We start from the raw sequence: 22465 nt of genomic DNA, 5'->3' as shown, positions 1-22465 counted from the left end.
TCCCTTAGGTATATAATACATATTGGTTGATCTATCTACCTTTGACCAAATTACCAACTGACTGCATCTTAATTAAACCACTTTAAATAAGAAAATAAACAATCGCAAAAAGCAATGTTTTTATAGTTTTAAACAACTCAGAAATTTGTTCTGTTTTTGCACAGAAAAAATGACCATCCTATAATGCTCTATATTCACTTTCATTCTACCCCAATAAAGAGTAGAAGGATCGAGTCATATAACATACACTATACCTGACATATAGAGATCGTTTCTGGGAAGTTCGCAGCAAGGTGCCTGTAGAGGTGGAGATCTGTTGTGTCATCTGCTGCTTCAAGTCATGGATCTTGGCCTCGAACCTGTTGTAGTCCTCTGGTTTGTACTGGGCCACTATCGTCACAGTCTGACCAGCTCCCTGAACAAATACAATGATTGGTTGAGCCAAAATATAATTCACCCATTAAAAAAACCATCAAGAATCTAATTATGTAAAATATCCCCAATAAATGTTATAAAAAAAAATCCAGACAAACTTAGGGAATCTGCATTATTGAAAAGAATCATTTGTGAGCCCCTACTTATAATGAAAAAGTAATATTTTTTTTATTTATCACCAAAATTCTTTACCGATAAATTTTAGACTCAATCAGCTCACAGAGAGAGAACAATATTTCCTTTCTCAGTGATTCAGAGCAATCTGAATAAAATAACTAAAAAGCCAATAATGCAGTACAGACAAAGAAATTATAGTTTTTAATGATTGAAATATGCCTTTTGTTTACTATGATTTAATAAACATGGCTTTTCGCACTTACTCTATGGATTAAAAAAGTGCACTTATTTGTGAATAATCATCATATCTATGGAAAAACCATTTATCCCTACATAATGATATTCATAGGAAAATTCAATTTGTTGGAAGAAAATTTATAGTTAATTTAAAACAAAGTAGTGTAAGCAAGTGCAGTAATTCATTTCCCTGCCGTAACCTCACTACCAGACTAATAAATGGTCACAGGTATGATAAATTGTACTCCTTCTGATACAGACCTCCATTAATATTCATTATATATTTTTCTAATGTAATTTATTATATATTTTTCTAAAGTGAAATCATATTATAATAATTACACATTCTTTGAGAACATAAAATCTATAAAATGATGGGTTTCACAGTCATGATGGATCTGAATAATCATCCTGGATATATTTTGTCTCTAAAGGGGCCTAACATTTTTAAGCTAGACACCCAAAGTACAAATCCTGTTTTATATAATTTATAAAAGACAATAATACACCTGTAGCAAAACTATTTGGATCTTTTTCAGCATATGAATGGTATACTATAATATATAAACATATATTTGCACAACTCTATAATTAATTTGCTATCTTTGAAATAATATAAGAGAAACTGTTCTGTAAGACATCAGACGTCTGACTAACCAATTAATCACAGTTAGTCAGTTTTTATTCTCTACTTGCTTTATTTATTACTAAAATTAACATTTGTTACGAATTCCTATGAGTAACTTGGATTGGTTAATGGGACTCGCACTCAATTCGCAATTCTCAACTCACCAACTTTTCAACTATAGTTGCGTAATGCTCCTCCAGGCAACAATACCCAGTCAGTACATATCTCTAAAACTCAAGTGTACAAAATAGCCCTGAGGAATAAGCAAGCACCATTAAGTAAAATGAAGGTCTCAGTTAGAATAAATTGAGTGTGAGGAATGTCACAGCTCAAATACCATTTTTATGTTTTGTAGAACCTTTCAAGTCGTTAACGAAAAACATTAAATTATTGGTGTTTGTAATCTTAGAATATCTAATTACTGGGTCATATAATGCAAATAGGCTTAGTATCAAGGGGGTCTTGGAATAAATGAACTAGGCAAATTTATAGTTTTTCTTGGCTCGCCAGACGGAAGAAAACTGTCCTGTTAATAGACTCCATTTTGGGCAATGATGCGGGCAAAGGATCAACAATTTCGGATATACATATTATATGATATCCAATATATTTATATATGATATAATAGTGAGGCCGATTAAAAAAAAACTTTAAAAATAATAATATTAAGAAGGATGAATACAATTAATTCACTCAATAATCTTCAAAATTATTTCGTAAATCCAATAGGCCTTTATATTATTGATTAAATGATAAAATTACTCACTTGTATGTTTACTTTGTTACTGTACTTAGTAGTAATTGATATAAAATTAATGTTTATCATTTTAGTAAAAGTACTGAATTTAATTCAAGTACTCTTCTGTAAGGCTTATCCATGATGATGCGAGAGATAACAAGCAATTGAGTTAACAAGTCTCATGGAAACAAAGTAACATACCTTGAGTGCTTGGGCAGCCTCTTCATGTGTGGCATTGCGTAAGTTAACTCCATTGACACTGAGGATCTGATCGCCCCGCCGCAGCTCCCCGCTCATGTCGGCGGGGCCTCCTGCCAAGATGAAAGACACAAAGATGCCCTCACCATCCTCCCCACCGACAATGTTAAATCCTAGCCCTGAAGTGCCCTTGTTCAGCACCACTGTCCTCACCTCCCTACAACAATAGGACAGCCTCATATAGACATATATTGAGAAAGTACGTTTTCTATACTAAGTCACAATAAACACAGGACGATGGTGTTACTGAGCTCAAAATTACAAAAGGTTACCATTAGGAAGCTGTAGATAATGTGTAGATAGCGCTTCCTTCAAACCTGTATGGACTACTGTCTGGATATGACTAGCTTAGTGTGAAATTCTGACATCCTGTAAAACATCTACGTCTATAAACTATCTTATAATATTTGGAGAAATATGAAATCATGTTATTTTCTTCTGGTTTATTTGCTTTGTCTAGACATGTATAATGCCTAAAAATAAAATTCCAAATGTTTTTCATGAAAAATGGAAAATTTTTTAAATGAAAATAATGATTTGAAGTATAAAAATTCTATAATCTAAAAACGGAACTAACCGAGGCAAACTCACTGAATGATGTTCCTGAGTTGCGGTAAAGATTTTACTAAATACTAAAGGTTAAGAGAAATACACCTTGTTTAATATATATAATAAACAGGCAATGTAATGTATAAGATGAATAGACACCGCAGAATGCTCGATTTCAGATATTGCTGGTATCTTGCATAAGTGAAACTCCAATAATATTTAACTATACAAAGTCGATTAATCTAGGGGAAGCACTATGTTGTGATTCAGATAGTCACGTAGTCACATTTGACAGTCATTATATATGTAGATATTAGTAGCTAATTCTCATGGTGAAAAGTTTACTAATGAGCGCTTACAAAGTGTTTTGCTTGCATTTTTAAAAACTTTCATACAAGATATAGTCAAACAGCTCCTGGTCTTGTTCCTTTATCCCAGCAGCATCATACAGAAAATACCCATCACTCCTGTCATAATCTGGTTCCTGATTATGGAATTCTGTTTATATGTTCTGATAAAATGACTATGTTTATTCCTCAAGTTTTAAATGCAAACCTGCCTTTCTATATTTTTTTGGATAAATTCAATAATAACAAGGAATTAAGGTTTTTTTTTTAATTAATTTACCAAATACTCAGATTTTGACGTTTTAGATATTTTCTAGTTCCATCAAAAGATAAATAAATATATATATATATATATATATATATATATATATACAGTATATATATATATATATATATATATATATATATATATCACTTCAAAGCTTGTTTAGTCACATAAGTTGGATCATATCATATATGATACTGAAAGCAAATGTTTTAAGTTTAATAATAACTTATACTAATAAAGCAATACATTTTGCATGCCTTGGGAACAAGTAAAACAATTAAAATTTGATTTGTTTTGGATTCAAAAAAGAATTTTAATTATGGTGGATTACTGCTAAATTACATTGTACTGAACATCCAAGCTCCTCCAATAATCATCCTCTTGGTGCCATTCATTCCCTTCCACTATATACAAAATAAGGAATTTTCTGAATGGAAAGTGAATCAATAAAAATTTGTAATATCCATATAACTTAGCTATTTTATAATAATTCCTCTTTTGTCACAAAAAGGGCATGTACTGGAGTCATGGGATTACAAATGATAGATCTACCACATCTTAATGAATATTGATATGAGAGGAAATTAAATAAGACGTCTGGAGAACTGTAACTCAACTCCACATCTAGAATACATCATTCCGCTGTGTAAAGGGTTGATGAGATTTCTACAGATTGTGGTATATAGTAATCATTACGAATCCAGGTTATGAGATGAAATAATATATTTACGATGTCACAAACTTCATTTAATTTTTTCAAAAACGAAATATAAACCTATATCCCATTGAAAGACAACTTACAAGAAACAATGTGTTTATACGTAATTTCTATCAGCATTGCATGTAGTTCCAAAGTAAATTTCCTTCTGCATGATTGGTTGTTTTCGGCAGACAGCATGTGTTGAAATATGATTGATATATTTAACCCAATAGTAAAGGATACAAAAAATTTAATATTATTTTAAACCTCATCTATTCATTTCGAAAACTGAATTTTCATAAAAGTAAGATTTACATTACATAGGTACATACATTTTTTAAATTAAGAATTTGGTACTTGTTTTAATATTACAAGATCATTCTCATTACAGACATACATCTCTATTCTGAATACTAATATACATGCCTTAGTTTTATTTTAAGTTTACAAACTAGATCAATTTTATTAAATGAAAGGCTCAATAAATTTGTATACAGTATATTATTAAAATTCTAGTTAATACCTACAGCTTATGTGATGTGGCATTTGACATTTAACGGTGTACACAATCTTCAATGTTTCCCAAGTGTAAATTGTGTTCACTACAATAATAATTAAAAATACTGTCAACTGTCTTAAATCTGAATGATATATAACAGCATAATAAATAACTTGACCGAAAACGATACACGCGACGGAGAAACTTTTGCACTACTCACGTGTGTTGGTACAGTACGAGGTTACAATGTTGAGTGAGGAGGACAAAACAATGACTGTACTCACTTCATGAAGAAAGCCCAGTGGACACGTTTTTTCGCCGGCGAGTCCATACGGCAGATCGATAAATTGGCAAGAACCATTGAACACTACAGTAGTTAAGGCTAATGACAATTACAGTGATAGATGCGGCACACTGGCAAATGAGATGGCAACTCGACTGTGTGGAGAGCCACCACACTGGGAAGGGGGTGCAACACAAACTTTTTTTAATTAAACAAACAATCAACGCACCGCCGCACCGGCCCCCACACTCTCGCCACCGCTGTGTTTACTAAATGCCATTTAGATCCCAATTTTGATACAGGACACGTAATGAGGGAAATGAAGTTAGTTTTGCTAAATGACTGAACACTCCAGCTTTCGTTAGTTTTTTTTTGCATCTCTCGCACACAATCGAACAACGCACGTTTATTGTTTATTGTTGGATGCGATACACCGATTTGTTCCTCAGTCATGTTTTCCTGTCAATGGTACTCATTTTTATTACAATAGAATAAGAATACTGTTTGTTGCAGACTAGAATGGACCAACTTAAATACTGTAGCCACAAATAAAACATCAATAGTTTCAACATTTCTATTATTATATATGTTAAAAAGTAACAAGCGGGTAACAATATATAAATACCAAAAAGAAGCACAATGAAGCTATTTTTTTAATTTACACACCTTAATATGCATCTAATTATCTTTTACAGTTTTAAGATATATTATTTGTTTCGAATTTTAAAATTTTATTACCTATTTAAACCGGAAATTTGAGGATTATGAATACAACTCCTAAAAGATATCTAGTGGATAAACAATCTCATGTCATTGTGGAGAAATAAAGATTTACTACCTTAATTTTTATAGTGGTAAACATAAAATTGAAAATGTACTTTACTTAATTACAATATTTGATTTTGGAAAACAATACTAAAAATCCGTGTAACTGCATATTACATACAATATACATCATGTTAAAACATAGTAACAAATAAGAAATAGGCTAATTCATAAAGTAATTTATTCCACACGATATCTCTATAAAGTAGGCTACGGTACGTACTACTTAACGTTGATGAATTTGTCTTTATCTAGTCATCCCCTTCCTCATGTAACAGTACAACATCTAGCACGCGGTTATTCCTTTCACACTGCCGGGGTAAGCCCTGTCGTAAAAGCGGGAAACTATTGGGGCTGTGAGAAGTCGAGACACAGTAAACCTTTTATGTTTCATTTGAAATCCACAGCTTTGCAACGCGTTCGATTATTTCCGTCACTTGTCTCCGGAATAAGGAAGAGAAATCCTTTGGAGCCAAACTTTAGATACTGGTTCAGTTGCTCGGTAGCACGTTCAAAACTTTCAAGTTACTGAGTGCGACTTAATCATCATTAAGATCCTGATGCACAGTCTGTTAAAAAATACTATTAAAACCGTAGGTTTGACGTAAAATTAAGCGAAATGTTTCATATTAAATGATACAATAAAAACGCATGAACTTTCTTATGTTTCAATATTTCTATTTATTGGTTATTTTACAAAATAACTGTTTTTGTACTCCATCGTTTTTGACCTTTAAAAGGTATATACACAATAAGGCATGACGCATATTTCTACGATTGATTAAAAACAAGGACGTATAAATGTATGAAGATTAACATCGTCCTTGAGGGGTAAAATTCAAGTTCGTTTCACTGTACCCGATATATATGGCAGTGAGATGAGTACGATAAACGTATTGACTGATAACCAGAATTTTCCTTGTAGTTGTGTGTCAATTGGGAATACATTTTAAAATATCATATTTTAAATAATATAGCACAAAGACGAAACATGTGGCACAAAGTTTTTAAAATAGCCTACTCATAAAATTTTATTATTTAAAATAAGGCTAAACTGTTCTGAATCTAACGATTGGAACATACAGTAGTAATGTGCCACCAAGCGTTGTCTAACAACCGGTCAGAGAACGTAGCAGCTCACAACTTTATCAAGTAGTGATTTAAATAATGCGCTCCAGGTGAATACTCTATCACTTTTTAGAGAAGAGACGGAGACACGGAGTGCGTAGGAAGCTTCCACAGGGGAAATCAGCTTAGTACCATCATTTTTTGCTTCATTCCAGAATCAACCAATCCCCAGATTATTTCCTATCGTTTCTACCATTACGCGTAATAGGCTACACCAATATGTACATAACAAGATTCGCCAACAAGGGCCTTGGTACATTTCTGTACATAATGAGTTAATTATTGATTTTTCGATGTAGTCATAAATTACATGGAAGTTATTAACATTGTACTATGAGCACCTTTACAATGATCTATTATTAAATTAAAATTTACAAAAGAATTGTTATTTCTTTATTTTTTGTTGGATGCTTACAGCAAGCATTGAAAACATGGATTCATAGTATTCGTTATTCCGTGTTATTGTATAAATATGTTATTACCGTTATAAACCATATGAAAGATGGTTAAATGGAACAAATCAATGCTCAAGGGTATATTGATTACGACGAAGAGAAGTTATCTAGAATTTTTCGACTTCAAGATGGTCAAGGTCTAAACAGCGCCGTCAATAATAAAAATACGAAAATATATACAACAATTTAAAATGTTTCAAAAACTAATTTAATCAAAATTTATTAAAAAATTATAATTTGAGTACATTATATTTTCTTAACACGTTAACTGTGGCAGTAGCCTTATGGTGCAGACCCGGATTAAGAGCAGTGTGTCTCACTCTGTGTACACTAGCAGTGAAGGTGTGGTAAATGATTATTAATACAATACGAACAAGAACATCTTAACACGTTAACTGTGGCAGTAGCCTTATGGTGCAGACCCGGATAAAGAGCAGTGTGTCTCACTCTGTGTACACTAGCAGTGAAGGTGTGGATATGTTTGTAAATGATTATTAATACAATACGAACAAGAACATCTTAGTTAACTGTGGCAGTAGCCTTATGGTGCAGACCCGGATTAAGAGCAGTGTGTCTCACTCTGTGTACACTAGCAGTGAAGGTGTGGATATGTTTGTAAATGATTATCAACAAGAACATCTTAACACGTTAACTGTGGCAGTAGCCTTATGGTGCAGACCCGGATTAAGAGCAGTGTGTCTCACTCTGTGTACACTAGCAGTACAATAACGAACAAGAACATCTTAACACGTTAACTGTGGCAGTAGCCTTATGGTGCAGACCCGGATTAAAGAGCAGTGTGTCTCACTCTGTGTACACTAGCAGTGAAGGTGTGGATATGTTTGTAAATGATTATTAATACAATACGAACAAGAACATCTTAACACGTTAACTGTGGCAGTAGCCTTATGGTGCAGACCCGGATTAAGAGCAGTGTGTCTCACTCTGTGTACACTAGCAGTGAAGGTGTGGATATGTTTGTAAATGATTATTAATACAATACGAACAAGAACATCTTAACACGTTAACTGTGGCAGTAGCCTTATGGTGCAGACCCGGATTAAGAGCAGTGTGTCTCACTCTGTGTACACTAGCAGTGAAGGTGTGGATATGTTTTTGTAAATGATTATTAATACAATACGAACAAGAACATCTTAACACGTTAACTGTGGCAGTAGCCTTATGGTGCAGACCCGGATTAAGAGCAGTGTGTCTCACTCTGTGTACACTAGCAGTGAAGGTGTGGATATGTTTGTAAATGATTATTAATACAATACGAACAAGAACATCTTAACACGTTAACTGTGGCAGTAGCCTTATGGTGCAGACCCGGATTAAGAGCAGTGTGTCTCACTCTGTGTACACTAGCAGTGAAGGTGTGGATATGTTTGTAAATGATTATTAATACAATACGAACAAGAACATCTTAACACGTTAACTGTGGCAGAAGCCTTATGGTGCAGACCCGGATTAAGAGCAGTGTGTCTCACTCTGTGTACACTAGCAGTGAAGGTGTGGATATGTTTGTAAATGATTATTAATACAATACGAACAAGAACATCTTAACACGTTAACTGTGGCAGAAGCCTTATGGTGCAGACCCGGATTAAGAGCAGTGTGTCTCACTCTGTGTACACTAGCAGTGAAGGTGTGGATATGTTTGTAAATGATTATTAATACAATACGAACAAGAACATCTTAACACGTTAACTGTGGCAGTAGCCTTATGGTGCAGACCCGGATTAAGAGCAGTGTGTCTCACTCTGTGTACACTAGCAGTGAAGGTGTGGATATGTTTGTAAATGATTATTAATACAATACGAACAAGACCATCTTAACACGTTAACTGTGGCAGACCCGGATTAAGAGCAGTGTGTCTCACTCTGTGTACACTAGCAGTGAAGGTGTGGATATGTTTGTAAATGATTATTAATACAATACGAACAAGACCATCTTAACACGTTAACTGTGGCAGACCCGGATTAAGAGCAGTGTGTCTCACTCTGTGTACACTAGCAGTGAAGGTGTGGATATGTTTGTAAATGATTATTAATACAATACGAACAAGAACATCTTAACACGTTTCTCTACTTTTCGAACTAACTGCAACAAATTTACAGAGCAGGAAATATATATTAAGTTGATTTAATATTAAATAAAAAAATATATAAAGGCTATACAACTTTTAAAACTTAAAAACAATTTGTATTAAAGAAATATTGACGGTTCCTTAGATCCTATCAAATCCGACAGTAATTGTATTTGAATATCAGACCCGCAACAAAAACCGCCACCTTTCGAGATGGCTCAGGCAGTGTGGTGCAGTTTCTTATCATCAAAAACCTATCCGAGTGTGGTGATTTCCCTGGAGCTCTTTCCTTAATCTGTTATCATACCTTACCACACACATCAGTGGTGCAGAACGTGGGCGTTCATAATACAAAATAACTTTAAAATATACCTCCTAACTCTCGTATACGTTATTTACGTGATACATGATGTTTATTCTTATTTTCGTTTCTGTGTTTAATTCTAACAATGAATTAACAAGTAATTTGTATTTTCTACATCTGAGCGTATTGAGCGTAGTCGAGGTTGCCAATTCTCTCTAATAGGGAGACTAGGAACATGTCTCCCTCCCGTAATACACACAGATTTGTTTCTAATTTTAACAACGATATTTCGGTACCACATAATGAGGTCTAGATTTTAGATTAGTGCCAATTGCAAATATCACTGATTTCGCCAAAAACTCAATAGGTCAAGAATGTTTGTTTTTTCTAATGGTTACAGCAGTAAAACATCTTCCAAAATGGAATTCATAAACTTGAATTATGTATATAGGAACTAAACAAAAATAAATGTTGTAATTTCACTTAACAATTGTAATTCACAATTATTGTCACATGGTGGAAATTGCCAGTTACTATACGTGAGATACACGTAATTAAGAAATACTTTTAACTCATTAAACATGACATCCTTCATGGTACTTGTAATGAATCGCGGACAACAATAGCAATTAATTGGAAATGAACGTGACCAAACACACATTTTTATTGTTAAAATTCTATATTTTCGAGAGACAGGCTGTTGTTTTGCAACACTAAAGTTTTGTTTTGGCATACTTCTAGTATGCCTTTATTTATACCATAATCCAAGGAGAAGGACATGGATAGGTATATCCCCTGTCGACATTCGGGGATGGTATTTCAATTTACACAGCTTTTATAGTTTCCAAGAATATTCTGTCCCATCCACGAAAATAATTATAGGATACACCACAGGATGTCAGTCAAGTGATACCAAGGACTGAACACCATTAAATGAGGGTTGTTACGATACGTTGTAATTAATAATAATGCATTTAAATAATGAATCCTTTATAATATTTGACCGCAAACTTTTAATGCATTTTTATTTGTACAGAATCTATCATGAAATACTAAAACGTGGATTGAAATCTGCATGGTTTCTATTTTCTGACACAAAACTTACAATATCAAAGCAGCTCACTGTGTACATACTTATCTACATATCTGGCATAAGTTTGCAATCATGGTTAGCCTGTTTTCGAATCGAACTTGCCTATGTGAGGTAGTTCTCAGGATGCAGCCCAATTGAATCAACTATAAAATAAGCAGAAGCAGAGGCAAAATCTTTTGAAATTTTTGGAAAACAATTTTGTTTACTTCTAAAGATAAATTTATTGAACAGAAAGAATAGTTATTAAATATTAAAGCCCACAAAAAACTAAGTACAAGTAATAATTACCTGAATTTAATCTAAACATTATTCTGGTTTATTACACACGTGATTATTGACCAAACTATGGTACATCAGATTTTATATGCTATATGAATATCGCAACAAGTGACAGTTGAAGACAGTGTGAAGTGAACAGTTGACTAACTCGCGACCTTTCATGTTATAAAGGAGACCAGTCTGTAAGTTTACACAATACACGACTGGTCAGTCCGAGCTCAGCTTAACTTCGCTTCTTTCACATGGAACAGCTGTAAGTTGCAAGTGCGAGTGTTTAGTAGGGCAGGGGGAGGGGCGCAGGACCGGACTAAGAGCATTAGCGGAGGAAATGGAAGGCGAGGTGCAGACAGTCGGACACAAGAGGATTACTCCCCGAGTCCTGCTCATTAAAGTCGTCCTTTTCAAGGTGTTCACCACAAGGCCTTGAGCACGGCTCGCCTCTTTACACATCGACTATTTTAATAACATCCCCGGATAAATTAATACCGGCCTCTAATGAGATGGTCAAGTGTGCTTTTTGCAGCTGGGCCCCGATGAGCGACGCGCGCCTGTCACAAATAATATCGCTTCCATCGCGTAATCGAATATGGGCCAATAGAGATTCAATTTACGGCTTGAAATTTAAGACTACAAATATAAGTAAATAATATTTATAATTGAATATGGAATGACAACAATTTATCTATATTCCACACCCCATTACTCTTTTAAAATCTTGCAAGGTGACTAATTAATTAATTTACTGTCCCGTTCTTAGTAGCATCTTCACTAATATCTTACTGGAAAAGAAAAAGTTTCTTAAAACTTTAAGAAACAACGGACATATGAAGTTTATTTTTAAAAATCTATGGTAATAAATGCATTAATATTATTACCATGAAGAACATAAAAAAGAAAACAAGAAGTTTTATTGCGAAACATGCACTAGGCCTATATATTTTTTTACTAAGAATAATGTATTAAATTAACGATGCTCTTCCTACATACACAAAGAAAATATTAATTATGAAATAGAGTTTATATAAAACTACTTTGTGTCAGTTGTGCGATTGAGGATACTATAAAAGCTTAGAGCACAAAATGTTTTCAGAATAAAATGTTGTCACCATCATGGAAGTTTAAGTCGCACGCGATGCTTTACACTCCCTTTAAAAAACAAACAAAGGTAACTCAATTTTGTTATGAATAAAGGTAGGTGGCTGTCACTCCATCAGGAGTGGTAGGCAATAACGCAGTATTTAAGGACATCGTATAATCAGACTTGAATAAAAATCGTTGAATTTGAGAATATGAAATTATTACAATATTTATATTAAAAAAATCTGGAGGAAATAAATCATTAAAGAATCAAGAACTCCCTGAAAGTATTACTAGTGCAGTGGTAACATTATTTATGTTTTATGTCGTTTAGGAAGTAATCTGAATTTTGGTCTGAAACGTAAAAATATAACCCAATTAAAATCCGGTTGCACAGCTTTAAATGTCAGGGTAAAGCTAACATTCTTTTTGTTCTTTTTCATTTACATTCCGCGACATATTAGATGGCGATCAACGTGTAGTTGTTGGTTATTTACACCCCTGCACACTGTTGTTTAAGATATATGAACGAGGACATCTGTAACATGGAGTTGTGGCTATATCTTACAAATTGGCAAATATGAGAGGAACAAGTTACTCAAATGAGATGTTTTGTTGAGACAAACTTTTACGTAATACACAGTTTAATCATTTTGCGAGACGATAAAAAAACGTTAATAAATAGTTGCATGTTGTTTATACAACGTATTGGTTGTAAACAACCAACTTTTATAAAACATCGTTGAAAATGACATCAAATAGCTATGAATACATTATAAGATGTGTATCTGAAGAAAAAAGTAGTATATTGGTGCAGTATAAACACTTTTAATAGCTGGAGGTAAAATTAACTGTTTGACTTTTGTAAACGAAAATGAATTACAAGCACGTCATTACTGCGAGTATCTATCTGTTGAAAGATCTCCTTTAAAAATCAACTAAATAGACTACCAACTACACGAAAAACTAAAAACCAAGTGTTTTAAATTTAAATTTTGCGTTTTTGTTTGTGAATTAACTTGGTTATTGCATTAATTTTTAAATAGATCATGTCTATGGTAGGGACTGACACACGAATGTACACGTGTAGTGTACAAGTGGCTGCAACAATGAGAGCGAAGTATGACAACTGTAGCGTACAGTAGCACAGTACAGTACAAAGCTATACTGCTCGGTACTAGGTAACAAACGATATTGAGACCAAGTTCACATAACAGGTCGGCTCGAGTAGCTGTGTCCACTCGATATTGATTTCAACTACGTATTGTCTGCAGCGTAATTGAGTCCTGTTGGACATTCCGACCTTTCCTACAAATTCTTTTTGTTGAATACATACATTTATTCATCTTCTAGCGAAAATCCAACACTTTACAAGCTACAAGGTATCTACGCTATAAGAATTATTAGGTAAAATATTTGTCTGATACTCAGTGTATTACGGCCGGATATTTGGGCCATCTGAAGCGGTAAGAATCCTATTATTACGAAAATTCGCGATTCTAGAAAATTGAGTTCGTGCGATAGAGTGCAGCGGAATACTGCGTAACTCTGAAGCAAAACTAAATTGTCACACGCTCAAAAAAAAATAAAAAAAAAATATGTGGCAATTGTTTTTAATTGTATACGCACTTGCGAAAAATTAAGTATTATAAAAAAATCAACAATAGGTAAATTTGGAAAGTTCCTATTATCTTTGAGTACTAGCGGTAATATACGTAACGATCTCTGGAAAGTACGTTTATTCTTAAATGCCACCAGTGAGTAGATTACATTAATTCTGGTTCTTAACTATTGAAGAGGTATTTTTTGGAAGCCCTCCTCTTAAATTTATATACAAATGGAGAAAAAAATGAATAGCTACAAATAGGAACATAGTTATTTTATACTTTAATTATCTGAATGAGGAACTATTAAATTATTAATAAAATGCACTGCATAAAACAAACTACAATAAGTTTCGGATAACTTGAGATCGAACGTTTAAGCATTCACAAATGGCATTCCGATGAAATGGAACAGTACATAAGTTAGTAGGTTACTAATGCAACCTCTCCCCCAATTATGTGAAGACTTTTTATGACTTTCTTTTGTTATAGCCTACATAATTTATCCTCTGCAAATCATTCATGTTGTGTGACTGAACAAAGTGATACACGACCAGAAATAGTTGACAAGGTAAGAGTACGCCACACCACGTGCCTTGTAACAGGCTTCGCTGCGGTTGTATGCGGTCAGACAGGCAGCCAGACAATCATACGGAAAAGAAATTGGTACATACCCGGCAGACAAAAGAGAAATTCTGTCAACCTACTTAGTGATAGTCTTCAATGATGCTAAGCCAAATCCTATGGTTGGACATGCATCATCACAGAACTCATTCTTGTATATGTTGAAATTAAGTTTCATGCACGATTTGAAGAGTACAGCTAAGTTCATCTTTTTTAGTTATATTCATTGCAGTGTTTAAATAATAAAAGATCCTGTGATCCTCAATTTTATCTGTTATCTGTGATTAAAAGTCTTCACATAGGCCATATATGTCATATGTCAATACCTCATAAGATTGTACTCGGCTTATTTACAAATTTAGATCTTGTGCTATTTTCTCCCGGCCATCATGATTACCCATAAGACCAATGTAAAACTATTTGCTAACGTTCAGCCAAATCCCATGGAGTCATGCGCCATCATCGAACTCAGTGTTCCCTATATAAAAATAAAGCTCCCAACAACATTTCAAGTGAGTAGGTGAGCTCGTTTTCGAGATATCTTGGGGACAGACAGACAGAAATAAAACTTTTCCAGACCCTCCAGTGATAGGCTTCACTTACGCTCAGCCAATAACGTTATATTATTACGTCCTAAACCCACCCAAGTGCATTGTTTACTGGAAACAAACAATCAAGAGTTTTCGTAAATTTCATCTGAGTTGACATTTTATATACCCCTCCATAGGGTCTAGAATCGAAGAAGTAAAACATTCAAAGATGGCATAAAACGTCTAATTTTAGACACGAGTTTCTCTGGCCACTGGTCTAACTAAAGACTGACAAAACATCAGTTATTTACACTACACAGAGCGTACGCACTCAATTTAAAGAATGCATATTTACAAGTCCAACGGCTGCAAACATGATCCTGTTTCATAAATACCAACATTGACACAGTTAATCCCGTATCCATTACTTTGGTTTAACAAAGGGTTTTATCACTTAACTAACTAAAGTTTGCATTTCAGGACGGCATATCGTAAAGGTTTTACAGGGCGGCGTTATGTAGCTCCGGCGCACAGACAATAGGAAGGCCTTTACTTTGTAATGTTGCAGTGTACAATATTGTGCACTGTTGTTATCTCGGTTGTATAGTTGTAACTGCGACACGACGCGACGTCACGGGCTTGTAAAACTTGTACTTGTAAGTTTACGCCGATAAAACAGTACACGCTTAAGTGAGGGTTTTTTATAATTATTACAGAATATAGTCGACTAACAGAGACAACATTTTTTAAATATACAAATATATGATTTGTAAATAAGGAAGTGGACAAAAGTGTTTCAGTCGATTGGATTTGAAGGAAGGTTCGACGATAAAACTTTACAGGACTGGGTTCCTAATACTGAGACATAACGTACTTTCGTCTGACAAATTCGTCTACTGATACAATCTCAAGTGAAGAGATGGACGGCCCAAGGTCCATGACGAAGAGGCTACCCTCATGACACAACATTCAAGAATTATGGCTATTCACGATGAGTCAAAGTTCATTATCTGTGGTGAATACTAGTAAAATGCCTTTGAAGTGAGAGAGCACATAAATGTTGCATTGCGCAAATGAGGGGCGCCGCGATACACAACTTATCGAGATCTGCTGGTGATACTTTTATAACTACTTTTATTCTTATCTAACTATTGGATTATATGTTGAAAATGTGTTGGTATAGTGAACTGAGACGTAAGAAAATGGTTAAGAAAGCTAAATGGATCATTTATACTAATGAAATTGAGGAATTTACGCCCTTTATTTTCGGCCAATTCATTCGATTAATTTTCAACTACATAAATCGCAATACTTACAAGTATGTGATACACCACTTTTGTATCACAACAACAACATACCATAAAAAACCTCAAGGCATATTAGATGTGGTTAAGGTAAATTCGAGTTTTGTTAAGAACAGTTAAAAAGTAACTTAGTGAATTCATGTAACTCGTTCTCGCTTAATTATTTCCAAGTGACTTAGGAAAGAATTTATGACTTAAACATTAACGATGCTTTTTCTTATATACTTTTCCTCGGAGCCTAAGAAATGAGGCCCAAAATATATTTCTTCTTGGGTCATATTAACGTTGTAATAAAAGTGTTGATAAAGTCAATTGACGCCATTGAACAAGTTCATAATAGTTATCAATTTATGTTAATAACATTCGATTTTTATTTATAGCAGAATACCTATACGCAATTTAGATTTTAAACAATCATTTTATGAGAAATTAAACACATCCAAAGCGAAAAGGAAAGTTTGGGAGGTAACATAGCGAAAAGAAATACTATATTTCAGTAAATTACTAGATTCACTGTAATGGTTAGAGAGTAAATGGCACAGTTTTTTTTGTTTTGATAGTGAACACCGAGGGATAGACGACAAGATATATTGGGCTGTACTTGTAGGCTACTTACGGGAGATGTGGCTTGTACGTGATGTTCCGCGATGACGACTTCTGTGGATAAACGTCAATTAGAAGTTTAGAAAGTTGCCATCCAAAGGATATCAATGATTGACATTTCTCGCGTTTTGATAACCACAGAAAAACCTTTTCAATAACAGATAGAGCACTTCTATTATTATGCATACCACTCCTTTAACATGTTAGAAATCGACAACAAACCGGCATATGGGTCTACCACTAGAAGAGTTACTTTAGAGTATATATACAGGGTGAGTTTTTTTAAAGTGATCCAATAGCTAACTTTTTAATTACATGACTTAGCACCACACTTTAAATTTGGAACTTGCTCAATTTTAAGTTTCACTCAGGAATATACTTTCAAATTTTTTGAAGATGGCCGCCATTTTCCAATATGGTGGCCAACTTTAAAATCTTTTATGGAACACCCTGTATTTTATGTTGTTTTTAGATTTTACTCTAAAAAATAAAACCTTTTTGTACTTGAGAGTTTTTCCATATCTCTAATGGTCCAGGAGCTACGTGGACTGGAAGTTTTCATAATTTTTCCAATATGGCGCCCAAATTTAAAATCTTTTATGGAACACCCTGTATTTTATGTTGTTTTTTAGATTCTACTCTACAAAATAAGACATTTTTGCTTCTGAAAGTTTTCGGATTTTTTCGGACTGATGGTGAAAACTTTCAGTCCACGTAGCTCCTGAACCATTAAAGATATAGAAAAACTTTCAGAAGCAAAAATGTCTTATTTTGTAGAGTAGATTTTAAAAACAACATAAAATACAGGGTGTTCCATAAAAGATTTTAAAGTTGGGCGCCATATTGGAAAAAATTATGAAAACTTCCAGTCCACGTAGCTCCTGAACCATTAGAGATATGGAAAAACTCTCAGGTACAAAAAGGTTTTATTTTTTTAGAGTAGAATATAAAAACAACATAAAATACAGGGTGTTCCATAAAAGATTTTTAAAGTTGGCCACCATATTGGAAAATGGCGGCCATCTTCAAAAAATGTGAAAGTGTATTCCTGAGTGAAACTTAAAATTGAGCAAGTTCCAAATTTAAAGTGTGGTGCTAAGTCATGCAATTAAAAAGTTAGCTATTGGATCACTTTAAAAAAACTCACCCTGTATATATTTGACTTCTGTCACTATTATTACTGGCTCTACGGATTTTCTGAGACTCTAATGAGTGTACATGCATAGTCCATGTAAGAAAATTGTTAGATGTAAAGGAAAATATCGACATAAAACGTTTGTTTAGACCGTAAAAGTATACTTAAAAAACATAAAGCATACGATAATATCCTGATACAAATGGGCGAATGGAAGGAAAGAAACGCAAGTAAAGGAATATGAAGGTACGACGACAAATCCCAAATAATATATTTACAATTTAGTTCAAGAAGTTTGTAACATAAATATAAAAAAAAACAAAATATCATATATATAAAAATTATGTTTTCTTCATATAATAACCCCCCCTCCCTCATTTAAAGGCATTGAATGACGGTAAGGAAAGGTGAGTAACGCAGTGACCTCATTGACTGCGTGGCGTCGATAATAAACTTGGTGTTGAGATTGGATCAATGACAAGAAGTTGATGCTGAGATCGGATTACTTACAAGAACTTTGGTGGAGTTCCAGTCTCGAACAGTGGAGTTTAGGTTGATACAGTCATACTGTAATCACGTGTAATATTTAATTATAGTAAAAATCGTATGTTACGTTTTGTGTGGTCTTTGAACTTAAATGATGGGTGTCCCAACAATTTCCATCAAGAAATAGCAATACTGTATAGAATAATGACTATCTCCACTGATAATTTCTTGGTGCGAGATGTACAGTGCTCAAGGACAGACAGGATAGTAACATAGTTGTGTCTTGCGTCAGTTCGACCCACAGGGTAAGAGAGTCTGAACTTCGATAGCAGAGCACGTGTTGCCATCTTTGAAACAGGAATCATCAGTTCAAAAAAATGTATTTCTATTACCGATTAATAGGTAGTTCCGCAAATTTGCTCTTTCGAACAGTGAAACTATTGATTCCAATTGTTAAAAAGTGACCGATCACATTTAGTGTTTTGGTCATAGTATCGCGGCTGCACTAGCTTCAATGGGTATTATGATAGAGCTACGGTGTCCGTGAAGGGCCAGATATTCCATAAAATATGGGAGTATTATGAATTCAGTAGGATACAGGCCCGTATTCTGGTTTACCAACGCCATCTTCTCGTTCCTGGCCTTTCCCAATTATCTATTTTTTAAATTTAAATTTCTAGAAATATAACATAAAGATCTTGGATACTATGGGTATGGGGATGGTATTTCTCAATAGTTTTATTGGTCGGAAATTTGAATGGACACTAGAACAGTCAATGAATGTGTAGTTGAAGAAAAGATTGTGCCTAAGGATGAAAAGGTATGATTAACTCCTCATTATTTTCCGTTATGAATATATTTAATAGATGATCTACTTACTATACGACATCCGCTATTGAACATGTAGAATATTTGCACATCATGAGATCCTGTAGGGGAAGTGATGTGTGTCAGGACGTGGTCAGCGGACCCCGTGGCGGACGGCAGATCAGAGGTTACCGCGGCCTGGGAGTCGCGGTCGTGGGGCCGCGGGCGGGTCGTGTGAAAGCAAGCCCACACCTTAACTGTTCCAAACACTCCACTAATTGTTATTGTAAATATCTCGGGTAAACACTTTCTACAACCATATGTTACTTTCATTCGGCTTTCTTGGCAAGGCGAGACAGAGCAGCGCCGTCGCCGAGATGACAGTACATTGCTGATATACTGTACTCGATCTCAAAATGGCTCTACGATTGCAAAAGTACGTCGTAATGAGAAACATTCTATTCATTGTGCAGCCAGAGCAAGGAATATTCAATATTTACATGATAGCTGAGGAAAGAAGCGATTTAACTCAGTTTAATTATTATTGTTTTGTTTCCACTAACTTCCTTACATTCCAACCTACTGTTATTGTTTTTTAAGGATTCTATATTAACCAAGGCAGAGAAACTATAGTATCTATACAATCGTGAAATTGGGATTTTTTAAGCAACTTATTTCACATTCCCCAAGGCATATACGAAATCTGCAAGGGGAACGACCAGTGTAAGGTAGAACCAGTAGAGTACGAGATGGAAAGTACTGACAAGAAGTTATCCGGTCCGGGCAGGATTTATACTCTCGCTATCTCTAACCCAATCTCAAAACTGCGGCCGCCCCTTATGTCAAGATGAATGCAATCAAATGCATTGTAACCACCCTTGTCTGCCCAGCCCACTGAGGCCTATTTCACCAGAAAATGTACCATGTTCACATTTTGTATTTTGAGCCAAGACGGTTGAGTGCATAAATAAATGGTTTTTAAATTACAATAACATTTACAATTATAATTGAACATTTTTATTTCAACATGAACATTGTTATATAGAACCCCTCTTAAAATTAAACCTCCTCAATGCTAAATAACGTTTTCTTAATTTACATATAAACATCGTGTCAATATTTTTCATATTCAATTTATCAAAGTAGGAAATGGTTTCGCACAGCCAAACCATTAGATTTTAATTTATTTCTCTTAATCTGTTTTTGTATACATTAAAAATCAGAAAATTCTGTATTTTTATGCAGTTTGAAAAAGTTTACTACGAGAACAACTTACTCGGTATTGCACTTTAAGTTTAATAAAGAACTGCTTTTTAGATCGTTTAAAAAAGGCCAGTGTACATATTAAACCAACAAATTTACATTTCCTAGATAAAACTTAACATATAACTTTATTTCTCTTCTTGGATTATTTTTAATTGACATAAAGGGTCGAGTCACAGTGGACGAGCACACTTTACATTGCGTACACTTTACAATGCGCGGTGGGTGGTCGACCCGCTATGGGTTACCGGCTATCCAATTTTGAGCCGAAACTGTTGTTTTAATATTAACAACTTGTTACAGATATATATTATCTAGTATGTTGTATTTCAGACAAAAAAGAATTAAAACTGGATTATTTCGTTGAGAATATTTAGTTAAACAATACTCTTTCGGACGATTTTTTGTCAAACAGCACAATTAGGATGAAGGGACACTACCTAAACAACTAGAGAGAAACTTAACAATACTAATTCCATCAGGTATGAACCAATTTAAATGATTTATTTGTCTCGCCAGCCGTGACATTTTACTCATTCAATTGTACGTCCATTAATTAACGTAATCCCCCGACATACCGATCGCCGGATGGCGTTAACATTTCAACAAGCACTGTTTGGGCCGCTGCAGTACGAAATGATTCGTTCGGGCATGGGTTGATAAATGAATAGCGGCGTGGCGCGCTAATGAAGATATAATGCTAGCAAAACTAGTGGCATTTACCGATTGCAGACTACAGTGCCAAGCCGCAGATATCATTTGAGTACATACTTGTACACGATCAGTCATGTTGGCCCGCAGATAGCTGGTAGTCAACTTAATGTGACCTCACATTTGTTATTTATACAGTGAGAAATCACTTCATGTTAAATGATTTTTTTGAAATGCGAGTTAACAAACGAATAGAGGTGTGGCGCGCTAATGAAGATAGAATGCTAGTAAAACTGCTATAATTTACCGGTTACCGACTTCAGAGCCAGGCCATAGCTATTACTTGATACATGTTCGATCATGTTGGCTCGCAGATAGCCGGTAGTCAGCTTAATGTAACCTAACATATGTTATTTATACAGTGAGAAATCAATTCATGTTAAATGATTTTTTTGAAATGCGAGTTAACAAACGAATAGCGGTGTGGCGCGCTAATGAAGATAGAATGCTAGTAAAACTGCTATAATTTACCGGTTACCGACTTCAGAGCCAGGCCATAGCTATTACTTGATACATGTTCGGTCATGTCGGCTCGCCGATAGCCGGTAGTCAGCTTAATGTAACCTAACATATGTTATTTATACAGTGAGAAATCAATTCATGTTAAATGATTTTTTTGAAATGCGAGTTAACAAACGAATAGCGGTGTGGCGCGCTAATGAAGATAGAATGCTAGTAAAACTGCTATAATTTACCGGTTACCGACTTCAGAGCCAGGCCATAGCTATTACTTGATACATGTTCGGTCATGTCGGCTCGCAGATAGCCGGTAGTCAGCTTAATGTAACCTAACATATGTTATTTATACAGTGAGAAATCAATTTATGTTAAATGATTTTTTTGAAATGCGAGTTAACAAACGAATAGCGGTGTGGCACGCTAATGAAGATAGAATGCTAGTAAAACTGCTATAATTTACCGGTTACCGACTTCAGAGCCAGGCCATAGCTATTACTTGATACATGTTCGGTCATGTCACCTCGCACATTGCCGGTAATCAGCTAACGTGACCTCACATTTGTATTTGTAAAGCGAGAAGTCAATACTTGGCCAACTAATTATTGGTCTTTCAGCTATCACCACAAAGC

At 34.6% G+C, this 22465-nt stretch overlaps 1 protein-coding gene across 1 annotated transcript in view; it reads right to left on the bottom strand.

Moving 5' to 3' along the window:
• LOC124362458 (disks large 1 tumor suppressor protein-like) overlaps positions 1–22465 on the bottom strand; it is a 713149-nt gene that overhangs the window by 29691 nt on the left and 660993 nt on the right. The window contains exons 11-12 of the mRNA XM_046816976.1: positions 2358–2571; positions 255–415 (exon numbers count right to left, since the gene is read on the bottom strand). Coding sequence (XP_046672932.1) covers positions 255–415; positions 2358–2571 — 375 coding nt within the window. The remainder of the gene's footprint in view (positions 1–254; positions 416–2357; positions 2572–22465) is intronic.

The sequence above is a fragment of the Homalodisca vitripennis genome, chromosome 5 (assembly GCF_021130785.1).
Source record: "Homalodisca vitripennis isolate AUS2020 chromosome 5, UT_GWSS_2.1, whole genome shotgun sequence".
Classification (NCBI taxonomy): domain Eukaryota; kingdom Metazoa; phylum Arthropoda; class Insecta; order Hemiptera; family Cicadellidae; genus Homalodisca; species Homalodisca vitripennis.
The sequence above is the reverse complement of the archived record's forward strand: the minus strand, read 5'-3'. Positions and strand labels throughout refer to the sequence as shown.